This window comes from Triturus cristatus, chromosome 3_2 (assembly GCF_964204655.1).
Source record: "Triturus cristatus chromosome 3_2, aTriCri1.1, whole genome shotgun sequence".
Taxonomy (NCBI): Eukaryota; Metazoa; Chordata; class Amphibia; order Caudata; family Salamandridae; genus Triturus; species Triturus cristatus.
The window spans coordinates 643,796,401-643,822,284 of NC_140584.1; the positions used below are offsets into that span (position 1 = coordinate 643,796,401).

The following is a 25,884-nucleotide window of genomic DNA, read 5'->3' on the forward strand; positions in this document are numbered from 1 at the left end:
CATCCACCAGCAACCACCTAAACAAAGTACTGCCCATAACCCTATTTGCCAATACCACTTTGCTGGTTCTTATTGCTTTAGCCACTCTTTCAAATTTTTTTTACAAGAAAAACCTCAAGCCCCCTCTGCCCCAACAGAATGCAAGATGCGATGCCATTGACAGAAAAGTGTGTACTGTCTGGTGGACACTGAACCACTGCAAACCCATTTAAAATTTTACAAAAAATCCCTTTCAATGCTTTTTATAGAGTGCTTGGTACCGCTCCTCATGGGTAATAAGCACTATATATATATATATATGCAACTGCACACAATACACTTTGCATTTTCTCCCTTGTTTTCTTAGAAGTATTCAAAGAGTATCAGTCAAGTTGGGGAGGGGCAGAGATCATTTTTTAAGTGCAGATGGTTCCTTTCATTCCAGTGGTAATAGGCAGTCATTAGCCTTCCTTTAAAACAATAGTGAAGGCTCAAACATATTGCCCTGCACAGCAAGAGCCCTCCCCATGAGGTCTGCACCCTAGGATACTGTGAATCACCAGTAACCCCCACCCCTTCCTGAGAAAGCATTTCATAGCAGCAGGGGACGCTGATCCTGTCTTTTTAAATACAGTGAAATGTCTTCCCCAATGCTGCTTCCCGAGCAGTGCTCTGCACGGCCAAGCTTTCACTGAGACAAGTACCCTTGAAGATGCAGCTCAGGCTATAACCAACGATGGGGGGGGGGGGGCTCAATCCTTTTAGCCCAATGGGCGCTGAGCACCGCCTTCAGTAGAATACTGCAAAATCTAAATTCAAGTTGGACTAGGCGAAACTCATAGGAAGCAAAGACTGATTTTTTATGAGTTGATTGTTGCTTCATAGCTCTTAAACAAAACTATATGCAGAGTGTACCCATTCAAAGTTCAGAACAGAAAGTGTGCAACTGCACCTAATAGTTGCTTTCCAGCTAGAACAAGTTGAATAATGTAATCAATGTAGAAATAATTTAATATCCACAACGGGGAAGGTCAACACGTATTTGGAGGAGGAAGACCACCTTGTTGGTTTAGAGGGCAGTAACCATTAAGCCTCATACAAAGAGAGCGTAAATTCCATGAGTCTGATTCAGCAAGAATGTATTTGTTTATTTCCTGTTCAGACATCCAGCAGCCCTTCTTTGCCTCCTTCCAGCTGAATTGCATTTGGATATGCTTGTCTTCACTAAATACATCAATTGTTAGTGGAGCTTATTGCAATTATGTTTTTTTTAAAATAAAAACTGAAGTGAAGTTGGACAACCACGCTAAGCTTCCATTGCCATTAGCTGTGGCAGAAAAACATGAATTGGAACATTGGAATGTTGAGTGCTCCATTCAACACAATCAATTGACTCAGGACCCAAAGTAACAGGTACATACATACCTTCTGCTCTAACAAACTAATGTTTGCCTTTGTTTCTCCCTTTTTAATTTATAATATTGGACACCAGTGGATGAAATGCCCTAATAGCCTTATAACCCTTGTACATTGGACTATAATGAATATTACATAATTTTTAAAGGCCCTCGCCCTCATTATAGGCCGTCACCTGCAACTCAGGCCTATAACTCGGGCCGGGCCTATAACTTGGGCTAGGACGCTTAAGTAATATTTAAATCTTCAGGAGAACATTGTCAAAAGAAAGCTTCATCAAAATAAAGCAGAGTACTGAGGAGTCGTACATAAGTCACATAGACACAAACTCCCAAATTTCAAGACTCTAAGATTTAACTGCGAACTGGCCTACTACGAAAACACTTCAAAGTCAATTGGCTCGTAGCGCTGGTTGCCTTGATATTTCAAACACATTTTGCGAAATCTACCACCTTATTCATATTCCCAGAGTGACCCTCCGCATTCCAGGACAGGAAAGAGAAACTTGGAAAACAGCGATTCATGAGGGCCACTTGGTCAGTGTAACAAGTCATCTCATTTAATCACAGAAGGGCACACTTAAACAAAAGTCGAGCCTCAGTCAAGCCAGATACAATAGTGTTATTATTCTGATAAAACTAAAGCGTCATGCTGCACACCCTACTATAATCATACTAGAGTTCAAAAAATAGACAGAGCAAAAACTACACAACTTCATACCATATTTTCCTTGTGCAGAATTGGAGTCCTCGAGAACTTCTCATTCCCTCTGGGGAACATCCACCTCTCGTGCTGTTGGAATCTCTGATTCAGCTGGAGTGCCAGCTTCTCATCAGGGGTCACCAGGAGGGATCTCATGTCATCAAGCTGCAACCAGGAAAATGTCTACAGTAAATACTTAAAATTGATGGAAAGACTCAAGACACAATATAGTTCAAAATATTTTATAATCTTCTCAGATGCATCATCCTACTAATCAAGTCATAGTTTTGAATTCTGTGCAACCAACTGAGAGCTTTGGCCAGATGTAGTTGACACTGGTCGCAATTTTTTTTCTCCGGGGTTTTATAAAGCGCCAACTAGACCCAAATCACAGGTTATTGAGCATTGTCGCAGCCACGACTCGAACCCAGTTCCCCAGATGTGAGGTCGACGCCCTAGCCATTAGGCCACATCTTCTCCCCGATTTGTGACCAGTATTTTTGTAACCATTCCAGTACTTTTTTGAGCCAACTAGTGTACTGACAGGTCAGTTCGCACTGTATTGCTCTACTGCTGCTCACATCATGGCACAAGTTCAGTGTCCACTGGTCTGAAACTACTGAATCTTTTCACAAAGAAAGTTGGAAGTTTGCTCCACTCAATCACAGCTTTCCTCGAGTACTCATATTGTAAACACGTACGCATTCGAAAATGTATCATATGTATATTTCAGATGAGTACATGCAATACATAAGTGCCTTTGTACAGCTTTTTTCTGCATGGGGGAAACATTTTCCATGAATAAACAACATGCTCAATCACCCACCAATTGCACAGTATTTCTCCCGGAAACCAAACTTATTCTGACCTTGACAAAAGTGAATATCTGCCCTTTTTCATGGTGGAAAAGTATAAAGAAAAGATTTATGAAAATCCACAGCCCCGTGGGTTTGTTGGTGTTCACCGATTTGTGACATGTCCTTTTGTCCATATTAGTGTAATTCTGCATGTAAGTAAAACCGCACGTGACCCCTTTTGTCTGAACTGTAAACATTTTCACCACTGGGCAGCCCATGAGACCTGAACAATAGGTTAGAGAACTTAAGAATGCTTCACTCAGGGGTTGCCCAAATTCGACAATTCACCCAGACAAATTAGGAAGTCAACAAACCCAGTGAACAATAAAAACAAATGTCTGAAATAGTGAACATCATTGCCCCAAAAAATTTAAAAGACCAAAACGAAAACGACCCGTTCATTAATTCTTGAAAGAACTGAACGATGGTAGGGAAATGACAAGTCTGCCAAAAAGCTAAATAAAAAACTCTTTATCACCCCAAGTCTACATATATAAGAAGATCAGAGCGTCAAAACATGCCCTAAATGTTTTTTTAAGATAGTAAAACAATTTACTATGCCAAAATCACAGGAGATCTCCAACAATCCCAAATAAAGATGCGAGGAGGTCTCGTCCTCTGAAGACAAGGCAAAGAAGAAAGAACTTCCCTCACACACCTGTCAAACTTCCTTTGCCACAATGACACCAAAATAAATATAGGGCCACTCAGTCCTCCTTCAGAAAAGTACCACATGCCAGAATGACTTAACGCAAGGAATTAAACATAATGCCTAATTTGAACATTCCAACACGCTGCCATCATTATGTAAAAGAACATCAACCCACCATCACATATCAGTAAAAGGAAAAGTGTACTCACTTTTAACTTAGACTCCTCCAAGGAGTCAAACTTTTTATCCTTTATTTGGATTTTAAACCTGTGTGTAGTTCTTTGTTTTTTGTAGACACTGCACTATAGTACCCTGCTTACTGTAAGTTACAAATAGTTACAAATTGCACATACCTCATAAAGCAGCCCCCAACTATGTGCCTCCCTTTCCTAGTTTCTCTGAACCAGGTTTTCAGAGAAGTGAAATGCATATATAATCCGGCCTGCATCATACATAAAGACCATAAAGACCTGTTATGGAATCCCCAAGTACTGTGCTCAACCTTCTATCTGAAGAACCAGGATATAAGATGGAAAGGAACTCAGTCAATCCTACAGAAACATGCTTTGGAGTGGAGCTTTCTCCTTTTGAACATTTGGACAATTGCATTATGGCAAGACAGTTTTGAAAATAGCTGAGAATATTCCTGTCTCAGCATCATTTTCAGCTATGAAATACCTTCTTCTCTCTGCTGTAATTTCTAAAACTGGTGCTGTCTGGGAGTGTCATAGGCGAGTCACCAGTGTCCTCCCACATTAAAATCCAGTTTGAGGCAGGCACTGTGCCCAAAACAAACCAAGAAACAGAAGCATCTTAAGATAAAAGAAGGGTCCTTTAGCAACCAGACGGTGGGTGTCAAGAATTGCCTTGAAATCCTGTTCCCTTCCTTTTAAGTGTGCCCCAAGTGTTACATGTGACTCAACATACTTGTCAAGCAGGATTTGACAGTGCAGTGTCATAGGATGCCGACAGCTATCACACTGAGTATTCTGGGGACTTAAGAGTAGTAATCTCTGCCCATTCAGGTGAACTTATTGTTTGCTCCAGGAAGGCATTTCATGCTTTGTTCGCACCTAGTCAAAGCCGAGTAAAAATTGTGGTTTATTCATTTTTCTAGCTGGCCTCTTTCCCGATTTAGCAGTACAGCAATTTAATCTGCGCTCTAGTTTTCTACATAGAAAAGCTAGGCCTTCCAAAATGAAAATACCTTTTTGGACCTTGTCACTGTAGGGACCTGCTTTTATTAATTTTCTTCAAGCCCTGCTTTTAAATTGCATGCACCCTACTTTGTAGGCTACATGGTTTACATAGGGGTGACTTTCCAATATTTAAAATTAATGTTTTTGTGTGTTGAAAAGGGTTATTTTAACAGGTCACTCTGCAGGTTATTATGTTTGTATTGCCACTGTAGTGGGTGGCACAGTACGTCCTGCAGTCCTCATGAGGCATTTAACGCCCAGCCTCTGGGAACGCTTTTTACACCTTAAACTTGTGGCTTACAAACAAGTTAATAGTGTTAATCAGGAATAAACAAATGTAAACATGGTTAAAGCAGGAGCAAAGGAATGATACTAAAGGTGAGCAGGGATAAAATGCCTGCACTTTTATAGCCAGGAAAGATATAAGGTACAGCAAAATGCAAACAATTGGAGGTGGCCACACATAAAAGGCAGATTTCCCACATGATGGTACTTCTTGCACTAATGGTGAAAGGTTTCCAATTTTGAGGTTCAGGTTCACTAGTGATCTGTCTCCGCATTCTTGTTGGTTGATAAGGTGAAAGTTTGCTAACTGTTCCTGACTGGATGTAGTGAGATGGCAGACTTTTAAGCCCAATACCTTCTGTTCTTGAAACACTGCTTAATAAGGGGTGGTGGCCTCCGCCAAACCCTCGGTCAACACTTAGGGCTGCAGATTAAGAATCTGGGGTTTACGAGGATTTTATCGCTATAGTGAAACATGTCTGTTTTTAACTGTGATGTGCAATTGCATAAAAACGTGCGCTGTGACTCCCGATGGCAATTTTCTTTGAGACTAAAGACAAGGAGAAGAGGAATTTAGTTCTGCAAACTGGGTAAGAATCATTTTTTTACCTATCAGTGAATAACGTTTGTGAGCTCCATATTCCAATCTGTCAGCGCCCACTACCCGCTTATTTCAGCCTTTGCAATAATTCTTTAACATATTCAGGAAATGCCAATAACCCACTTGTGCTACCTAATCTCTTTCCTATCATTGCCATTGTCACCTCCATCAACAGAAAGAAGCCTTTTCGAGCAACCTGATCTGCAGTGCCTCGCTTTACAAAACTGAATGCCGAACATACACATGGTGCCAGAGCAGATCATTCAATAAAAGGGCTGTGGTTCTCTTTGCTTTGTGGGCAATGCTCCAAGCTTCACGTGGACATTAAACGTGCCTCACAATTACCCTGCGTTCAGGACTGTGGATCCACAGAGAAGGAACGAGCAAGTCTAGTAGCTGTGGTCTAGTAGCTGTGGTCTAGTAGCTGTGGTCTAGTAGCTGTGGTCTAGTAGCTGTGGTCTAGTAGCTGTGGTCTAGTAGCTCTGCTGCTGACTTTGTCTGGATTCGGAGCCTGGCTTCAGCGCCAGACAAACGACTGCGTGATTGTGGCCAAAACACTTTGACTCTTTGTGCCTTAAATAGTAAACCTTTGGAAGGTAAATGCATTTAAGACTCTTTGGGGGGTGGAGGGGTCACAAGCATTCGTACAGAAATTGCACTCAACGTCATCACTAAATCAATACTTCTCCAAGAAGACATGAATTTTCCAATGTCACATGTCATCTTCATCTCATTTTCCGGGGTAGCAATCAAGCCAAAGTTGGTGACTAAAGGTTTCTCGCCAGATACAGAATAATATGAGTGATATTAACAAACTGAATCAGATGATTTCACACCCAGCTTGTTCTTCAAATAGTTAATAGTTATTGATGTACGGTACAAATAATAATACAGTAAAACAAATACGCACAATAAAAATCAGACGATTCTTACCCAAATAATCACAATTTTCTAGCTCAGAACAGGGAAGGGGAGAACTGGCTATTAAGCACCCATATAAAACAAAAGGACCAATTTTATCCTACAGCGATAAGTGTTAAGCTATAGCGTTATATTGGTCTATTAAGTTTCAGCACCATGGACAGCTCCTTCTCTGTCCTTGGTCTTATCTCAATAGTATCTTATGGGGAGAATCGTGAACATGGAAATCCGTCGGCCTGCGACTCTGTGAGAATCACTAAATAAATGGGGAAGGTTCATGGTGTGGAGCTATAAGGTATGTAACGTGTAGGATGCTACGTGTGGTAAAACTTTGTCTTGTCTTTTGATTTCTTAGGTCCTAACGGTCCACAGATTTATGCACTCTTTTCAGCTAGTTTCCAAATCTGTGAATTTGTTTTCTGTTTTTCTTGAGAATTGCTTCCTCACTGGGGTTTCTTTTTCAAGAGATGTGAAGACCTTTTGTTTAGGAAATATCTTTAGAAGGCTATGCATTTTTTTATATCTTTTTATTGTTCAAGTTTGGGATCACCCATTCATAATTTTAGTACATCCTATTAAGATTGGTATTCACTGTTCATGGTGAATGTTATTGTTTCATTATATTTGTTTTTACATTACAGTACAGCGCTCCCTAAACTAAACGGATAAGGTTTGCATTTTATGAATTATCTAAGGGACTGAGACATTGTGGTAACAGCTCTGTTTGTTCTGCAGGTCACAAAATCGTGGCCTTTGTGCTACAGATCTTAGGCTAGTGGCCTGGATGATGAAGGGAGCTTGGTGCCATAGAGTAATTGCTCAGACCTTGGAGCCAGATGCTGATGGGCGGCCAGTGCTAAAGGACCATGTCCTGTTCTTGAGACGACTGACACCGTGGAGCACATAAAATGCAAGCCAACAGCTCTATAACAATGTAGACACCAGCCAGACTTCATGATCTACAGAGGTTAATTTAGGGATTTCAGCACTTGGGGATGTACAGGCAGTGGTGCCACAACAGAGTGGTCAGCCTTGCTCCTTTTGGTCCGGGGTGTGGTCCATGCTGATAGGGGATGGTTTTCGCATTCAACTGTGACTTGGGAGCTAGGTGCTAAAGAAACGTGGTTAATGTGACTCTGTCCAATCAAGATGAAGCCTCATGACAGCAGATGGAATTGAGAGAGGGCAGTAGGACATGGCCATCTGTTCTCTTTCCGGTTGCACTGCTACAGTCATCAAGCAGCACAAGCCGACTGTCTGAGTACCAGGAGACATTACGTCCAGCTTGTTCTACATGGAAGTTAGCATCAACTGGCCCCACTCTGAAATGTTCTTGTGAGATCCTTTTTTAGTACACTGGCTACAGGTGTCCCGTACCCTTAAGATGCTTGACAGCTGTGAAGGGCCCGTGGTTTCCAAGCACAGGAATCCATCTTGCAAGTGGAAGAGATCGTTCATGCTCAATGCCAAGAGCATCAGTTTGAAAATCCTCCCAGGTAAACTGACCATAGTGTTTCATGGCGAACCAGGCAGATCCAGATAGATATTCTGTCTGAGAGCGGTGGAATGGTGGATACTCATGCACAAACTTGCTTAGAGGTCCCTAGTGGTTACCAGGGTAATTACACACAACCTTCTTACGTGATTCATTGCAAATAATGAGGTGCAGGCTCTGTTCATTTTATGGAGGTGGCTTTGTGTCTTGTTTTTTTCTGGATTTTGGAGAGGACCTCCATGCATTACTCAAGGGAAATCAGATCGTATTGAACGTTTTGGTGTGTTATTATTGTGTTGTAGTTATGTTTTTGTTCTGGTTTGCTATGTTAATGCACTTTCACAGCAGTGTGCCACTACTATCATATTACTGTGGTTGTGTATGTGCTGTGTCCCTATTGTGCGGTGTCACCAGTCTGTTACTGTGTTATTTTGCATCGTGCCATTGTACTGATTTTCTGCTGCATAGTTGTGATGTTCATGTGTTGTGTTTTTAAGTTCTGTTGCTCTGTAGTGGTGGTGTGTTGTTGCTTGGTGTTCTATTTTGGTGTGGTGATGTGTTCTCTGTTGTGATGCTGTGGTGTTGCATTGCATCGTGATATTGCGTTATAATATAGCGCTGTGCTATTGTTCTATGCTCTGTTTTGTTGCACCCTGTTCTGTTTTTATTGTCTTATTTAGCATTGTGGCATTTTGTTATTTTGTATTGTTGTGTTGCTCCCTATATTTATCACAGAGAGGTGGGCAAAAACTGCAAAAAGCAGTACATTCCTTTGATGATTTAGTGTAAACCATTTAGCACTTTGTACGGTGGTTACATACCCCTGCTCCAGCATATCGTCTATTTAAGGCACAAGTCATCCCAAAGCTGTTGCAGCGCTATGCATTAATCAACACCTCCAGTGCTCAGTTTATGTGGTTGGCCCATTGTCACACAGGGGGTTTGCTCGGGGGTTAGGCCTGTGCTGCTGTGTGTTGAGTCCAAGTACTGAACAGAGGAGAGACTGCAGGCCAGGAAGCAGGTGATGCGTGAGTAGATGGGGTGACTGCAGTGAAAATGAACGTCATTCTCGACTTCACACAGGTGCACTGATCGGACTCTGTGAGGGAGAGGGCTGCCAGTAGCCTCACGTGCGGCCTGTACCACCGCAGGCTTCAATTGATTTGAATTGATAAAGATGTGGTCTCCCCCACAGGGCACTGCGCAGGTTTGAAATCTGGAGTTGTGTTCACACCGTGTGTTTTTGGCCAACCTAGTAAATCAGGAGCATAGACTGTTGCGCGTGGCATCTATCGAGAGAGCAGCTCCAGCCGCGAGACAGACCCGGGCACGAGGAGGTCTGAACTTCATGAAGACGGCGGCGCACGGCACAGACCGCTGCAGCTCCATAATGAACACCGTCAGAAGCCGCGCGCTGGGCCGCGCCGCCTTTCACCGGACGCCAAATCGCTTCAGCTTGCAGCACTGACTAGGCCCAGAATTGATTAGTACAATTGTTCCCTTGGCCGAGTTCCCGGATCGTGTTCTAGCCTCATTAGATGTAATTCTCTCAAACGCAGCTGCCAGCAGCACCATCCAGCACAGTGCAGTGCAGTGTTTCATTTTAGGCTGTCGCCGTGTCCACCAAATAATCGTTCGTTTATAAAGCGGTGATTCTTAGGTCCCTCAAAGCAGCGCTCGCCATCTTGTCACTACCCAAATCAATAGTCATTTTATCTGGGGCAGCTTGGGCAGGATGAAAGGCTGAGCCAAGCCATGCGGAATCTAAATATACGCTCTCTGGTTGCACAGCTTTCCACAGCAAGGTGAACGAATTTCTCTCGATTTCTTGTCAAACCAGTTGGGCGAAAGCTACAGTTCACAGGGGTCTGTTTTCACAGTGTCTGGCCCAAGATCCTATGAATCGGAGAAACTGTCAGGAAAGCAGAAAGCACACAGGGCCTTGTCTGCCGTCTGCTCCCTCGTTCTCAGCAGCCGAAATTAACACATACCGTTCTAAAACAGAGGCCCATTATTAAAATGAGTTTTAATATTGTTTCATAATTATATTTCATTCAGATTGGCACTGATGTTCAATAGTAATCTATCATTAGTATGCGATGGCTACATCACAAATGTGCCCACGCTGGCTACCAACCTCCTCAATTGATGGCAATTTATCGTGATCAACATCCAAAAGAAAATATAAATAAATAGGTTTTGTTTACAACATATTTTCAAACCCGGCGTGAATGCATTCTGGAACTGATACGGGATGGAACTGGGAGTGAGCTCTAATTTCCACTGGTCTCTCTAAAATTATTTTCCTACCTATTGCTATCTGCCATTTATTTAGCGCACAACCGGCCATTAGTACGGCATCGCAGCGCTTTAAGAGGCCGGAGGATGAGTTTCCACAGCTTTCTGAGGTTGGAGGCGCGGAGATTAACATTCGAGGGGCCACAGAAAGACATGAAGGATGTGGAGGCGATGACAGGGAGCAAGGATCTCTCTGCACAGGGCACTTATGTGACCAAAATGTACCCTACAGAAGGGCATGGAAGTTTAGAGAGTGCTTAGAGAGCACAGGGGCTCCAGAGGGCTCCCAAAACAGTGCAGTGCCTGTGTCAGTGCGACCACCCATCCTCCTCAAGGTTGGGAGATTGATGGTATGAGGGATATTTTAGAATAGTCAGTTCACGCTTGAGGTTTAAATAGTGACTAGTAGGCGGGTGCCTTTAATTTAGATGGCATACGATGGCTGCTGAAGAAAACATGAAAAAAAAACTGGGGTGCTAAGAATTAACTGTTGTGACCTGACAATTGTGATTTCTGATTTAATGAGCCTAGTCGGTGCTTTGGCAAACACAAACCATGCCATTGTTCGATTTAGATGCAATGTAGAACCATTTAGACGTTTCTTTGACATAGCCATGGTCTTTGGGCCCTGTACTAGCCAGAGGTATAGTGTAATATGTTACCCATAGTTAAAGCAATAAAATATAGTCAATAGCTGGTATCCAAAACACTTTATAGAATCTAGCATAATGAGGGTGTGCTAATGAGACCCCCCACAGTACTGAAGGTATGACTGGTGCAAGTACTCAGTCTGCCAAACGAACTGGCCAATATGTAAGCTCCTCATATGGATCCGACGCTAACATTGAAGGTGGCAAGTTGTGCAATGTGAATAACCATCACACACAAACGACAACCCTGGTACCTCCATGCTAACAGTTGCCTTTGAAAACCCTACAGAAAGTGTACTCCATCATCTACTACTCAAACAAACACCACAACTCCTGCACGAAAATACAGGAAGGCAAAAGAAAAAACAAATTCTACAATCATGAGCCTGATGTCTAGATTGCAAACGGACTGCTTTTGGCACTCGGATGGACCAAAGCTACAAACACTATCCCTAATCACCAATAAGGTCAATGTGCTAGCCAAGACATCTTGCATAGCTAAGGATAGTAACAAAACATGAAAAGCAATAAAATGACTGGTATGAAAGAAGGTGGCTGCCCATAGGTGCAGGGCATTTGGTACTAAGGAGCCAGTCCTAATCAATATGGCTAACATAGGCAGGGGCGGCCCCTCTGTTGGAACAGAGGATCGGCGCCACACTTGAATACCCTCAAGCCGCAAAATAAAAAAATAAAACCGTAATTCATTACCATTTTATTTTTCATCCTCCCGTCCTGGACCGAGCGGCAGGACAAGGGCGGGGCTTACTGAGAGCAGCAGCAGGGAGACGGGTGGGCTCTATGTGCACTTTTAAAAGTGTGCATGTCCCTTTGGCCAGTCGTCTTGAGATGGCCAGCCAGAGATGCAGGTTAGAGTAAGTGCAGGCCTCCAGAACACTGTGGAGCACCAAGTGAGGCCACTCCCTCCAATCAGGGCACCAGGATTGGTCAAGGGAGTATCCTGGGGGCCGGGCTGCAGCTTGCGAGCGGTCCAGAGCAGGAGGTTCTGTCGCATGTTAAGTGTACTTTTAATATATTTTAAGTTTATTTGGACACACTGTTTATTTTTCTATTTTTTAATTTGATCTGAGCGTGCGCCCCCCCCCCCCTCCTCATTGTTGCCAGCTGCCACTGACAGAGTGGACCCAAGGGTCAGTCAACGCTTGAAAAACAAGTGAAGGAGATGAGGTGACAACAGACATTTAATTCCACATATCCAGAAAACACACTGCACACCCTTCACAACCAGTGAAACAAAACACCTACAGCACAGTAAATATTTAGACAATATGTAGCAGTGCAGATAAGCACTTCAGAAACATCCAATCAGGTCCATGTGCCCCAGGTGGAAATGAAATTCCAAAGTGAAGCAGATGAAGAATCGATTAGCATACAGGAAGTTTCCATAACACCACAAGTCCTATTTTCATGTCAACCGTGGTCATTATTTATTTATTTTTTTAACCCCTTCGATGCTCATGACGGAGCGGTTCTGTCATGAGCATCGGTTGGGCTCTGTTGATGATGGAACCTTTCCGTCATGAGCACAGCCCCTGGGGGAAGCGCTGGCGCTCCCCCCCCTGGGGTAACGATCTTGCCCCCACCAAGGGGGATGGCAGTGGAAGAGTTTCTGCTGCCATCCCAGACCCCCCCACACTTTCCCATGACGTCAGCACATACAGCGCGCTGCAACGTCATCAGGAAGCGCTGGACGTGCTGGAAACCATTTGGTTCCAGCGCGTCCAAGAGGAGGAGGTAGGTTTTGGTCTTCGGTGGGGCGGTGGCGCAAAATCTGGACACCTTGAGGTATCGGGGGAGAGGAAACAGTGTTTCCTCTCCCCTGATGTCTCAATGCAGGGTATTCCTGGTGCACGATCGCGCACAGAGTCGCGATCATGCACCAGGAATGCCCCACTAGACACCAGGGATTCGTTTTTGGATGGAAAGGAAGCGACCCCTTGGGCAAGGGTCGCTTCCTAAGAGGGAAATATAATATCGGACTTTACTGCCCCCCCCCCCCCCCCCCTGGGGAGAGATCAGCTGATTTTTGGCCGTTTCTGGACCGGGGGGGGGGCAGGGGGGCAGAAAAGCCCACTAGAGCCAGGGAATTGTTTTTTGTTTTTTTAATCGGAAGCGACCCCTTGGGCAAGGGTCGCTTCCAGAGGCCCAAATTATTTTTAAAGTATATTCTGCCCAATCTGTAGGGAATTTGTTTTTTAAAATGAAGCAACCCCTTGGGCAAGGGTCGCTTCCAGGGGCTAAATTTATTTAAAAATTATATTGTGCCCCCCCTGGGGACAGATAGCCTGATTTTGTTGGCGTTTCTGGCCCAAGGGGGTTGGGGGGGGGGGGGGCAGAAAAGCCTACTAGAGCCAGGGAATTTGTTTTTTTAAAATTGGAAGCGACCCCCTTGGGCAAGGGTCGCTTCCAGGGGCCATATTTAAAAAAAGTTATATTCTGATCAGTTTGTTTATTTGGCCTTTCTGCCCCAAGGGGGGGCAGAAAACCCCACTAGACACCAGGGAGTGTTTTAAATTTTAAATGGATGGGACCCCTTGGGCAAGGGCCGTTTCCTTATGGGCCTAAATAATTTTAAAGACTTTTCTGCCCCTCCCCCCCCCCCTCCGGGGACAGATCACCTATATTTTTTGGTGTTTCTGGCCTGGGGGGAGGAGGGGCAGAAAAGCCCACTAGAGCCAGGGATTTAAAAATAAATAAATTGGTCGCTTCCAGTTGTCATATATTTTTTTATGTGATTTATTTTTTTGGCCTTTCTGCGCCCATTTGGGTAGTGACATAATGTGAATTGTTTTATTTCTTGTGAATTGCAATTGTAATGCTTTATTTCTCCCTTTTTGTTCAAGTTCAAGGCTTTTGCTCTTTAGACTGTTGCAGGTTGCGGTTTCGTTACTGGTGGGTCTGTTGTTTGCGTAGTTGCATGTGTTTAGTAAGAGTCTTTTTTGTACAATGTAAATGAGTTTAATTTCTCTGCATGAATGTGTTTTTTGCAAATCGTGTAATAATACCAGTATGTTTGGCTTCTATTTTTTGAATGTCAAAAACGTATTGCATTTATGCTTGAGGTGTATTTTGTTGTCTTGTGAATAATTGGTTTTGTTTTTTTCTTTCTAGTGGGACATCGTTGGTTTGTGCTGTGTCTCTGCAGAGTAGGTGCTGCTGAGTGTAGCTGTCTCTTGTAAGTGAATCGTACAGTTTTTGAGTATATAGATCTTTGGGATAAAGGCACACATTTTTTTACTTACTTTTTTTGCACAGTGTTGGTTGTTGACTTGTTTGTGCAGTCTCCTTTTAGTAAGGATAATGGCTAGCCGCAGGAATACTGCTCAGCAGGTTGTTGGTATGCTTTTTGAGTCTTCCTCTGACCATGGTTCAGAGACTGACTGCATCTGAGGCAGAGGAGGCAGGGGAATATTCAGGCAGTGAGTTTTCTCTCCACATGGAATCATCGGATGATGAAGCTACTCTCAGTGCGGATAAAGCTACTCTCGGTGTGGATGAAGCTACTCTCAGTGCGGATGAAGTGCCTGTGTTAGAGGAGGACATTGATGTGCCGATAGTGCGGCAAGAGGCATCTGGGCTGCAGCCTGGGGCTGCAAGGCTTCCAGTTGAAAGTGCTGACCTCTGGGTTGCCCCAGGCATGGTGCAGCCGGCATTGCCAGACTTTACTGGTGTTCCAGGGTGTAGAATGAATACTGAAAACGTTTTGCCAATACATTTTTTTCAGTTGTTAATGGACGATGTATTTTTGGCAAAGATTGTTGAGCAGACTAATTTGTATGCCGATCAGTTTTTGAAGGACACCAGTGCCAGCCTTAAGCCCCACTCTAGAGTTACCCGGTGGACTCCCACAAATCTGGAAGAGATGAAGAAGTTCTTGGGTTCAACTTTTTTGATGGGCTTGCCAAGGAAGTGATCAATGTCTTCATTTTGGTCTACTTGTCCCTTGACGGCAACTGTTATATTTCCGGCAGTCATGAGTCATAATATGTATTTGCTTCTGCTTCAGATGATGCATTTTGTCGATAATGGTTTAGCGTTGTCACAAGATAACCCTGAATGTGACCATCTTTTTAAGATTCGACCTGTCATGGATCACTTTGTTGATCGATTTTCTGAGATCTATGCTCCAGGGAAAGAAATAGCAGTGGATGAGTCTTTGGTGTTGTCCATGGGCCGCTTGGTTTTTAGGCAATACATTCCTAGTAAGAGGGCACACTATGGAATTAAGCTGTATATGCTGTGTGACAGTCGGACTGGATATGTCTCTAATTTCAGGGTGTGCACCGGTAAGGAATCCACGATTAACCCCCCTGGTTGTCCGTCCACTTTTGGAGTGACTGAGAAAATTGTGTGGGAACTTGGTAGAGGACTTTTCAACAAAGGCCACCATTTATATGTAGATAATTTCTACACTGGTGTGCGGTTGTTCAGGGAATTGGCCAAAGAGGACACTGTTGCTTGTGGCACAATCCGCTCTAACCGTAAAGGTTTCCCAAAAGAACTTGTTTGTCAAAAGCTTGTGCGGGGACAGTGCAGTGCGTTGCTTTGCAAGGAGCTTCTAGCTGTGAAGTTTTCAGACAAGAGAGATGTCCACATGCTGACTACCATCCATGATGAAAGCACTTCACCTGTGACTGTTTGGGGTCAGGTTGCTGAAGTGCGCAAACCTGTGTGCATTTTAGACTATAATAGGCACATGGGTGGTGTTGATGGAGTAGATCAGAGGTTGGAACCTTACGCTGCTCTTCGTAAGGCTTACATTTGGTATAAGAAGTTGACTATCCATCTTCTCCACTTGGCAACCTTTAATGCTTTTGTTGTATTCCAGGATTCTTGTCCTGAGTCAAAGATGACTTTTGCTAAGTTTCATGAGTCTGTAATAGGCAGCCTTGTTTTAGTGGAACAGGTAAGTTTTCCTAGAGTTGGGATGGTGGAGGAGGTTGCTAGATTGAAAGATCGCCACTTTCCTGATCACATCCCTCCCACACCCTCAAAAGACTTTCCTAGTAGGAGATGTAGAGTCTATTGGCAAAGAGGTATGCGGAAGGAGACTCGTATGTGCTGCCCCGAGTGACAGTCTAACCCTGGGCTGTGTGTGCCTGCTTGTTTTAGAATGTACCATATGCAAAATAATTTTTGGGAGCATCCATGAGTGGTAAAGTGAACTGCCTGGCCTCTATTGTTTAATATTTTTTGTTCAGTTTCAAGGTTGGCATTTGTGTAGTGTATTTAGTTTCAGATTTTGTGTTAGTAGATTTGTATCTATTTTTGCAATTTGTTTGTGTTTTCTTATTTGTATAAAAAAATCCTAAATGTGATGGCGGCGTGCGTAGACTGGCGCTTGGCTGGAGGTGTGCGTGGACTGGTGCTTGGCTGGCGGTGTGCGTGGACTGGCGCTTGCCTGGCGGTGTGTTTGGATTGGCGCTTGGCTGGCGGTGTGTGTGGACTGGCGCTAGGCTGACGGTGTGCTTGGACTGGCGTTTGGCTGGCTGTGTGTGTGGACTGGCGCTTGGCTGGTGGTGTGCGTGGACTGGCTCTGGGCTGGCGGTGTGCGTGGACTGGTGCTTGGCAGGTGGTGTGTGAGTAGTGACTAGCTGCTGGTCACTACACACACTGCCAGCCAAACACCACTCCACGCAATCCGTGAGCTGGTGTGGTTGCTGTGTCAGGAATGTGGGCGTGTGAAAGTGATGGACCCTTGAATGGCGCTGTCTGCTGATGTGAGTGTTGAAAAGTGCTGGGCCCGCGGCTGGCGGTATGAATGGTTTTGTATGTGTCACACATATGAAAGGTGAATGAATGGCCTGTAAATAGGTTGGTGCTTTGTCGTGGCTTTACAGTTCACAAGCTGTGAGTCAATGGTTCAGTTTTTCGTCCTTTCAATTATTAACAGTGCATTCCATTTTTGTGAAATCTCTGGTTAATACAACTGTATATACTGAACCATCACTCACCCTCATGCCAAATCCAACTAGTATGTATGTGTGTTTGAGGAATAGGTGGTTGTGCAGAAAAATGTGTCTTTTCGGTTTTTGTCAAGCAGGGTATACCTTGTCCCTTTTTGTGAATGTTGTAATGTGTTGGTTTTGTGCCTACTGGTGTGAATGGTCTTGTGTGTATCATGTATGAAACGTTTGTGAATGGCCTGTAAAGCAGTTGGTGCCTTGAAGTGCCTTTACAGCTCACGATCTGTGAGTCACTGGTTCCGTTTTTTCTCCTTTCAATTATTGACAGAGCATTTCATTTTTGTGAAATCTCTGGTTAATACAACTGTATATACTGAACCTTCACTCGCCCTCGTGCCAAATCCAACCAGTATGTGTGTGTGCTTGAGGAATAGATGGCTGAGCAGTAATTTTTGTCTTTTTTTATCTCTCTGCCAAGGTGTACATTTCATCTAAGAATAACCTACCAACTGTAGATTTTGTCGTAAACTAAACCCCATCCTAGATTCCCCTGGGTGTCTAGTTTTAAAAAATGTATAGGTTTGCTAGGTGTCCCTAGGTGCCAGCAGAGCTAAGGTTAAAAAACTACAGCTAGGCACTTTGCCAAAAAAGGGTAATTTTTCACTGTGAAATTGTGGTGGGTCCACGTTGTGTTTTGCGCCGATTCATGTTGCAGGAACTAGGCCTACCCACGCAAGTAAGGTACCATTTTTCTCGGAAGACTTTGGGGCGGGGTGGTTGGAAATTTGTGGATCCACGCAGATTCCAGAACTTTCCTTTTTTAAAAAAAAATTGTTATTGATAAAGCTTGAAACAATCAACATTGAATAAGAACACATGGTTTCATACAATACTCAGTAATTCCCCCAGAAATTAAATTCCACAATGCCTGCAAAGGAGGAAAAAAACAAAAAAATAAAACATAGAAAAAATTACAGATCTTATATAAACAAACAAAGCCATGTGCTGAAGTGGGCCTTCCCATACTAATAGAATAAGAGAGTTCGCATATAACCAACCAATTTTGACTATTCCTTAATCCACTTTTCCAAAGGATCCCAAATACGTCGCCCCATCTCACACCTTCTTTTACCCCACCTTAAGAAAATAGCTGACTCTAGGTTGTACAGAGCCAGGACCCTTGCTCTCCAATTTAAAAAGGTGGGAGCGTCAGGGCTTATCCACTCCGATGTTATAGACAGCCTTACCAAAGACATAGCTATAAACAAAAAGGCAATTATATGCCTAGTTCTCCCCTTCAAGTGGTTACTCTCACAACCAAGTATAACAAGTTCTGCCGAGAGAGCAACTGGAATATTGAGTTTTGAATTTATAAAAGTTTCTACGTCATGGAGAAATGTGCTCAGTTTAGGACCAAAAAAAACCATATGCAAATTGTTGGCGGCTAACAGCCCACACCTCGGGCAGCAATGACCTCCTCTACCTCCCCACTTAGAAATTTTAGCCGGGGTGTAGTATAAGTCAAACAGTGCCATGTAGCTTTGAGACCGTAAACTTCCTGATATAAAGGCGCTGCTTGAGAGTTCTAAGGCCTGAGAGATATCTAAATCTTCCCTCCCCATTTCCTTTCCCATTTAGCATTTTGTAAAAATATGTCGTCTGGAAGGCCAGAAAGTAAATGTTGATACAACGTACCTATTCTAGATCATTTTATTATTAGTTCCATAAGTAGATTTTTCTCGAAAAAAACAGAACCTCGCTCCCTAGCTTTCTCTACATAACTGCGGATCTGCAGATATTTAAAAAAATCGTGAGTATTTAAGCTAAATTTCTCCCTTACAAACTCAAAAGAGGCCATTACTCCTTCACTTCCAAGGTCGCCCAATGATCTTATTCCCTGTGAGATCCACCTAAATGTAATTTGATCTTGAAAGATGGGAGGTAAGAGCCCTGCCGCAGTAAGGGGTGTATAGTAGTTAATATTGGGAATCAAACATTTTCGACGAATCTTGCGCCAGACTGAGATCATTGCTGTTATAACCTTAAACTTAGTCTTTTTATAATAACTGGGCTTTAACACCCGCACTAATATCCCCTTAGCTTCTTCTCCCAGTCCTATTTCAAAAATAGGAGGCCTGCAAAATAATGGTACCCATGCCCTATCTCCGAAAAGTGGTATAGCAAAATGTTGAATAAGGGCTGACCAGTAATACAGCACTAAATTAGGTATTGCCCATCCTCCTCTCTCCCGAGGGAGGTGCATCCATTTTGCTGCCCTCCGAGGGCGATGATACCCAAAGAAATCTATTGCAACACCTTTCAGCTTGAGCTAAACTTGTGTGAGAAAACTCAAGTGGAATGGTCCTGAAAAGGTATAAAAACCTTGGTAAAACCAACATTTTTAGTACATTCCCCCTACCATATAGAGACAGGTGGAGATTGTCTAACCTCGTCAAAGTAGAATTAATTGCGTCGATTACAGGCAAGATATTCAAATCTGGAATCTTTTTTACTGCCGCCATAATTTTAACCCCTAAATACCCTGCGCTCTGCACCACCGGGGCATCTGAGGGGTCCATAGCAGCTGACTGAATCACCTGAGTCTTCGTGACGTTGAGTTCATAGCCGGAAAAGTGGCCGTATTGTTCTGCCAGACTCTTAATAGCTAAAAACGCCAATGCCACATTGCTGGTCAAAACTACAATGTCATCGGCGTATGCCAATGCCTTATACACTACTGTAGCGACCCTAACTGGAGGTATATTTGCACATTTCTCTATTTTACTTAAGAATGGGTCTATATATAGTGCAAACAGCAGCGGCGAGCAGGGACAACCCTGCCTAGTGCCCCTGCCGATGCTGAAGGATCTTGATTGCAGCCCTGAGACCGAGAGAATAGCCTCCAGAGAAATGTACAATGATCGGAGTGCTTGAAGAAATTTCAAACTAAACTCTTTCCATCGCAGGACTGCCCAGAGAAACCCCCAGGTGACCCTGTCAAACGCCTTTTCGGCGTCTAACAGGATCACTCCGAGGGAAGAATGAGTGGCCTGAGCCCAATCTAGGAGGGCTATTACACGCCGAACATGGTCGGCTGTGTCCCTGCCTGGAATAAAACCATGCTACCGTAGAGACACTAATGGAGAAATCACGGCGGCCAATCTGGTGGATAGAATTTTCGAATATATTTTACTATCTACGTTTATTAGCAATACCAGACAAAACGATGCAGGATCCAATTCAGGTTTATCTTTTTTTTTTAATAAGAAATATAGTTGTTTGTCACCATGAATCTGGTATATATCCTCCCTGTGCCCCTCTAAAAATAGCCAGCAGCTCTGCCCGAATTTCCGAGCAAAACAACTTATAAAACTCCAGAGGAATGGAGTCCGGGCTTGCGGCTTTTCCATTGGCTACTTACTTAATTGCCAGTTCAACCTCCTCCCACTCTATAGGGGCTGAGAGAGTATCATTCTGCTGAGCAGAAACCTGAGTGGTATTGAGATCCTGTAAAAAAACTTCTATTTCTAGCTCTGAATTTGAATCAACAGCTTCCTCTGAGTAAAGACGGCAGTAAAACTGCCTAAAGACCTCAATGACCCCCTCCGATATATCCTGTATATGACCTCGGGAGTCCTGAATCTTTATAATACGGTTAGCCAAACCTCTCTGCTGTAATCGCTTGGCCAGAACCCTGCCAGCTTTTTCCCCGAATTCAAACATCATTGACCTAAATTGTAAATATTTTGCAGCAAGATCCCGCCCAAAAAACTCCAGCAGAGAGGCCCTTACTCTGGCTATCTGTGACTGATTTTCTGATATCTCTCGACCCTCCTTAATTGCACATGTCAATTGAGTCTCTGCAATCTCCAATTCCTCAATCCGCCGCTTAATCTGATCCTGAGCGAGTCTTTGCCTAAAAAACGAAAAGCTTTTCATTTCCCCCTTACCGCTGCTTTAAACGTATCCCAGACTATTGTATGAGAAGCTGTGCCTCTATTAATTTTTAAATATTCCCCCATCCAATTCTTCATGTGATCTATATAGGACTGTTCCACTAGCAGTTTCCTCTCGAAAGTCCAAATCCTTGGAGCCCTTTTAATACCCCTGAGCATACATTCAATTATCAAGGGGTTATGATCCGATAATATCCTGGGCGAAACTGAGATAGATGTAGCTTCTACCACCTGATTCGACAGAAAGAAATAATCTAATCGAACCAACTTGTTATGAGGTACTGAAAAAAATGTATAACCATCTAAGTGTTTATTGTTGTAAAACCAAGAGTCGACCAAACGATGTTCCTGAACCAGAGCTTGAAGAGCCCTGAAGACTCTGGGTTTTTTACCAGTATAAATTTGGGCCCCTCCTAAATTAAAGTCAGCTGAAAGGTTAATGTTCATATCCCCACAAAAACATATAGGGTGAGGCCAAAGAGCCAATTCAACATTTAAATAATGTAGAACTGCCGGGTCATCAAAATTTGAGCAGTAAACTGTGCAAATAGTTATGGGACTGCCATTAATCACCAACTCAGTTATTACCCATCTACCATTACTGTCTTGTGCGGTTCTATTGCATACCCCAGAACCATGCCTCAAGAGAACTGCAACCCCTCTAATCCTATCAGATTGCCGAGAACACCCAACCAAATCAAACCCAGGAATTTTCAAATATGCTCGATCATTCCAGGATACATGCGTTTTCTGAAGACAAATCACCTCAAGATGGAATGCCTGAATGTCTTTTGAAAATAACACCCTTTTTTTACCATCGTTGAGGCCACAGATATTCCAGGACCCTATGCGAATTTTACCCTGCGCCATTCACTTTTGAGAGTGAAGAAGCCAGCCCAAAAAAAACCCACAATAACTCTCCCTCCCAAAAATACACATTTTTTAACAAAAAACATATTGTATGAAAACCATAATTACATTGTTGATTCAAGCTTATTAAAAAAAAAAAATTTGCCCCAGTCCCCCCTGCCCCACCCTAAACCTCTTTCCCCATGTGCCCCCCTCCCCATCCACCCCCCCACCCCCCTCCAACTCTCCTACCTCCCTCCCCCCTACACCCCCCCAAATGAGGCATAAGGACTCTGTCCTTTCGATGGGAAGGCTGGTTGACCACCCATTCCCTCCCGTATCATTGCCAAGAAGAACCCTTAATGCCCATGTGGACATTGTATTTAGAGAAAAAAAGAAAAACGATTTTTCCTATTCTAAATGGAGAGAAAAAAAAACCCTATTCCCTATATGGTGCAGTGCCCTTCTTTGAAAAAACAAATCCCCTAGGATCCCCCACTAAGAAAGAGTAGCATAATCAGTAAAAAACAACAATAATCTTACAGTGAATTTAAATACTCCTTAGCCTGAATTTCTGAAACAAAGAACCTTGTCTGCCCTTGAAAAATAATTTTCAGTTTTGAGGAAAACAGCAAAAACACTTGAGCTCCCTTGGACTGCAGGGGCCCCATTAACTGCCGGAGCTCCCACTTCCGCTCCACAGTTACTGGACACAGATCAGGCCTGACAAAGAACTCACACCCCCTGCCAGCCCTTTTTCTATCAGGTCTTGCCAGATCATAGATCTTTTCCCTTGCTAAGAAATTTGAAAAACATATTAGAATCGCTCAAGGCCTACTGTCCTCTTGCCCAGATCGTTGCTTAATCTTAAATGGAAAGCGATGGTCTCTATGTGTTTCCCTTTGCCAGTCCCATTGGTCGACTTCAGGAAACGCCTCGGTAAAGAGTTCCACAATGAACTTTCTAACATCTGACCCTTCCAACCCTTCAGGCACCCCCAGAACTCTCAGATTGTTCCTCCGAGCTCTGTTTTCAAGATCGGCGAGCTTCCAATGAATGTTGTCTCTTTGAGACCGAATTGTATCCATTATATTCCTCTGGGTTGCCATATCGTCTTCTAAGGTAGATATCCTCACTTCTGTTTTCCCAACTCTGGAGATAATTTCAGAACATGTTTTAACTACCCTCCGAATAGAATTTTGAACACGACGGCATACCCCCTGTAACCGGGCATTCTCATGGCGAGCCTCCTCCCGATGTGCCATTAATGTCTGATAAATAATTGCAAGCGTCATCTCGCCTGAAGATAGATTAGTCCCAGTATCATTTTGAGTAGCCACATTTTCCTCTGAACCCGGTTGAATAGGGAACGAATAATCCCAGGTTAGGGAACCTGTGTCCGTCCCCTGAGGCAAAGACCCCTGATCCTTATGCAGTTTGCGGACTGTACCCAGACCTTTAGAAACAGCACCAGTATTTAGGGCTTCATTAGTATGCCAATCCCCTAAATCACTGTCATCATCCGTCCACTCTCTACTCAAAGCATCATCATCGTCTGAGGAGACCGTATGATCTGATAAAGAAAATAATTTATCGGCGTCAATGTCCAATACCCCATTCTGTGGGTGGATTCGAGTTTTTCTTTCTTGCACAATCTGCTCTTTGGTGGATTGACCTGAAGGCGTAATTACCAGAGGTATATTCACCAATGAGTCTGAATGGACTACACCTCCCAGCATCCCTCTTGGCTGACTTATAGGATCCTTCTGACCTTCAATGATAGAGAGGTTTTTGTGGGAATTATCCCCTACCAGTCCTCCAGCCTCCGCTTCCTCCTTCCCCTCCACAATTTTACCCTTCACTGTGATTGGATTAGTAAATACCCCACTGAGAGGGTCCGGGGGAAGTTGTGAGAGATCTGGCAATGTCTGAGCAAAATCCAGTGTGCTAACATTTTGTATTTTGTGATTGTTATTGTTGTGTCCCACTATCGTTTTGTCTGTTTTATTTTTAAACATTAATGGCAAAGTTTGTCTGGTTTTGGATTTTGCCCCCGATCCCTTGGGTGTCTGCTCAGCTCCCTGCACACTTTTTTCTACCTTGCCGCTTACACCGTGTCCCGCATTTCCAGGAGATTGTGCCATTGCTCTGCCGGATTACGCTGAGCCCTTGGAAATTACAATGCGCGCTGTAGGGGCAGCAGAAGCAGCGCCCCATGCCTGAGCTTTCGGAGGCATCTCCACGAACGGCAAACCCGGCAGCCGAGCAGCCGCAGCTATCCAGAAGCCATAGACTGTAACTTGCTTCGAGAAAGAAAGAATCCAGGCAAGACGACTACTCCGGTAGTCTGGAGATTGATGGAGCACTCCTTGCATTCCTTATGCCGGAATGTGTACGCGAAACAAGGTTGTCAAACAAGGTCAGTTCACTCTAGGGATCCATGGGTTCCTTTTGGCAAGTCAATCGGAGGAACAAGCGCTGAACCAGCTCACTCAGCCGAACTGCCGGCCGCCATCTTGCCTCTCGCGTCGCTGTGACTGCCCAGATTCCAGAACTTTCCATCACAGAAATATGAGGAAAATTTGTTTTTTTTGGGTAAATACTTTAGGTTTGCAAGGGATTCTGGGTAACAGAACCTGGTGGGAGGCAGTCAAGTCACCCCATCCTGAGTTCCCGTGGGTGTCTATTTTAAAAAAAATTATAGGTTTGCTAGGTTTCCCTAGGTGCCGGCAGAGCTAGGGTTCAAAAACTACAACTAGGCACTTTGCCAATAAAGGGTCATTTTTCACTGTGAAATTGTGGAGTGTCCATGTTGTGTTTTGCGCCGTTTCATGTTGCGGGCACTAGGCCTACCCATGCAAGTGAGGTACCATTTTTCTCGGAAGACTTTGAGGAACGCGGGGCGAGTGGAAATTTCTGGATTCATGCAGATTCCATACATTTCCACCACAGAAATATGAGGAAAAAGTTTTTTTTTTCATAAATGTTTTAGGTTTGCAAGGGATTCTGGGTAACAGAACCTGCTGGGGGCAGTCAAGTCACCCCATCCTGAGTTCCCGTGGGTGTCTATTTTTCAAAAATATATAGGTTTGCTAGGTTTCCCTACTTGCCAGCAGAGCTAGGGTTCAAAAACTACAGCTAGGCACTTTGCCAAAAAAGGGTAATTTTTAACTGTGAAATTGTGGTGTGTCCACGTTGCATTTTGCGCCATTTCTTGTCGCGTGCACTAGGCCTACCCACACAAGTGAGGTACCATTTTTCTCGGAAGACTTTGGGAAACGCGGGGTGAGAGGAAATTTGTGGATCCACGCAAATTCCAGAACTTTCTACCACCGAAATATGAGGAAAATGTGGGTTTTTTTGACAATTCTTTAGGTTTGCAAGGGATTCTGGGTAAAAGAACCTGGAGGGAGGCAGTCTAGTCACCCCATACTAGATTCTCCTGGGTGTCTAGTTTTCAAAAATGTATAGGTTTGCTAGGTTTCTCTAGGTGCCAGCAGAGCTAGGGTTAAAAAACTACAGCTAGGCACTTTGCCAAAAAGGTTAATTTTCACTGTGAAATTGTGGTGTGTCCACGTTGTGCTTCGCGCCTTTTCATGTTGCGGGAACTAGGCCGACCCATGCAATTGAGGTACCATTTTTCTCAGAAGACTTTGGGGAACGCGGGGTGGTTGTACATTTGTAGATCCACGCAGATTCCAGAACTTTCCACCACTGAAATGTGAGGAAAATGTGTTTTTTTGTCAATTCTTTAGGTTTACAAGGGATTCTGGGTAACAAAACATGGTGGGAGCCAGTCAAGTCACCCCATCTTGGATTTCCCTGGGTGTCTATTTTTCAATAATGTATTGGTTTGCTAGGTTTCCCTAGGTACTGGCAGAGCTAGGGTTAAAAAACGACAGCTAGGCACTTTGCCAAAAAAGGGCCATTTTTCTGTCGATACAAGACGATGCTTTTGTTTTTCAAGTGTCGTGACGTTTTTCTTAAAAGATACTCTCTCCCGCAGTTTAATATTAGAACTCCCTTAAGAAATGCTCTCATGTTTATGGGTATGAAAATTGGAGTTGATATTGCACTACAATGGGCACGTGCTGGGT

The 25,884-nt window shown here is 43.7% G+C and overlaps 1 protein-coding gene across 2 annotated transcripts in view; it reads right to left on the minus strand.

Moving 5' to 3' along the window:
• The window catches only part of LOC146857878 (uncharacterized), a 1,488,219-nt gene that overhangs the window by 596,227 nt on the left and 866,108 nt on the right, over positions 1-25,884 (minus strand). For both annotated transcript variants that reach the window (XM_085648588.1, XM_085648587.1), the window contains exon 8: positions 2,116-2,262. In XM_085648588.1, the coding sequence (XP_085504714.1) occupies positions 2,116-2,262 (147 nt within the window). The remainder of the gene's footprint in view (positions 1-2,115; positions 2,263-25,884) is intronic.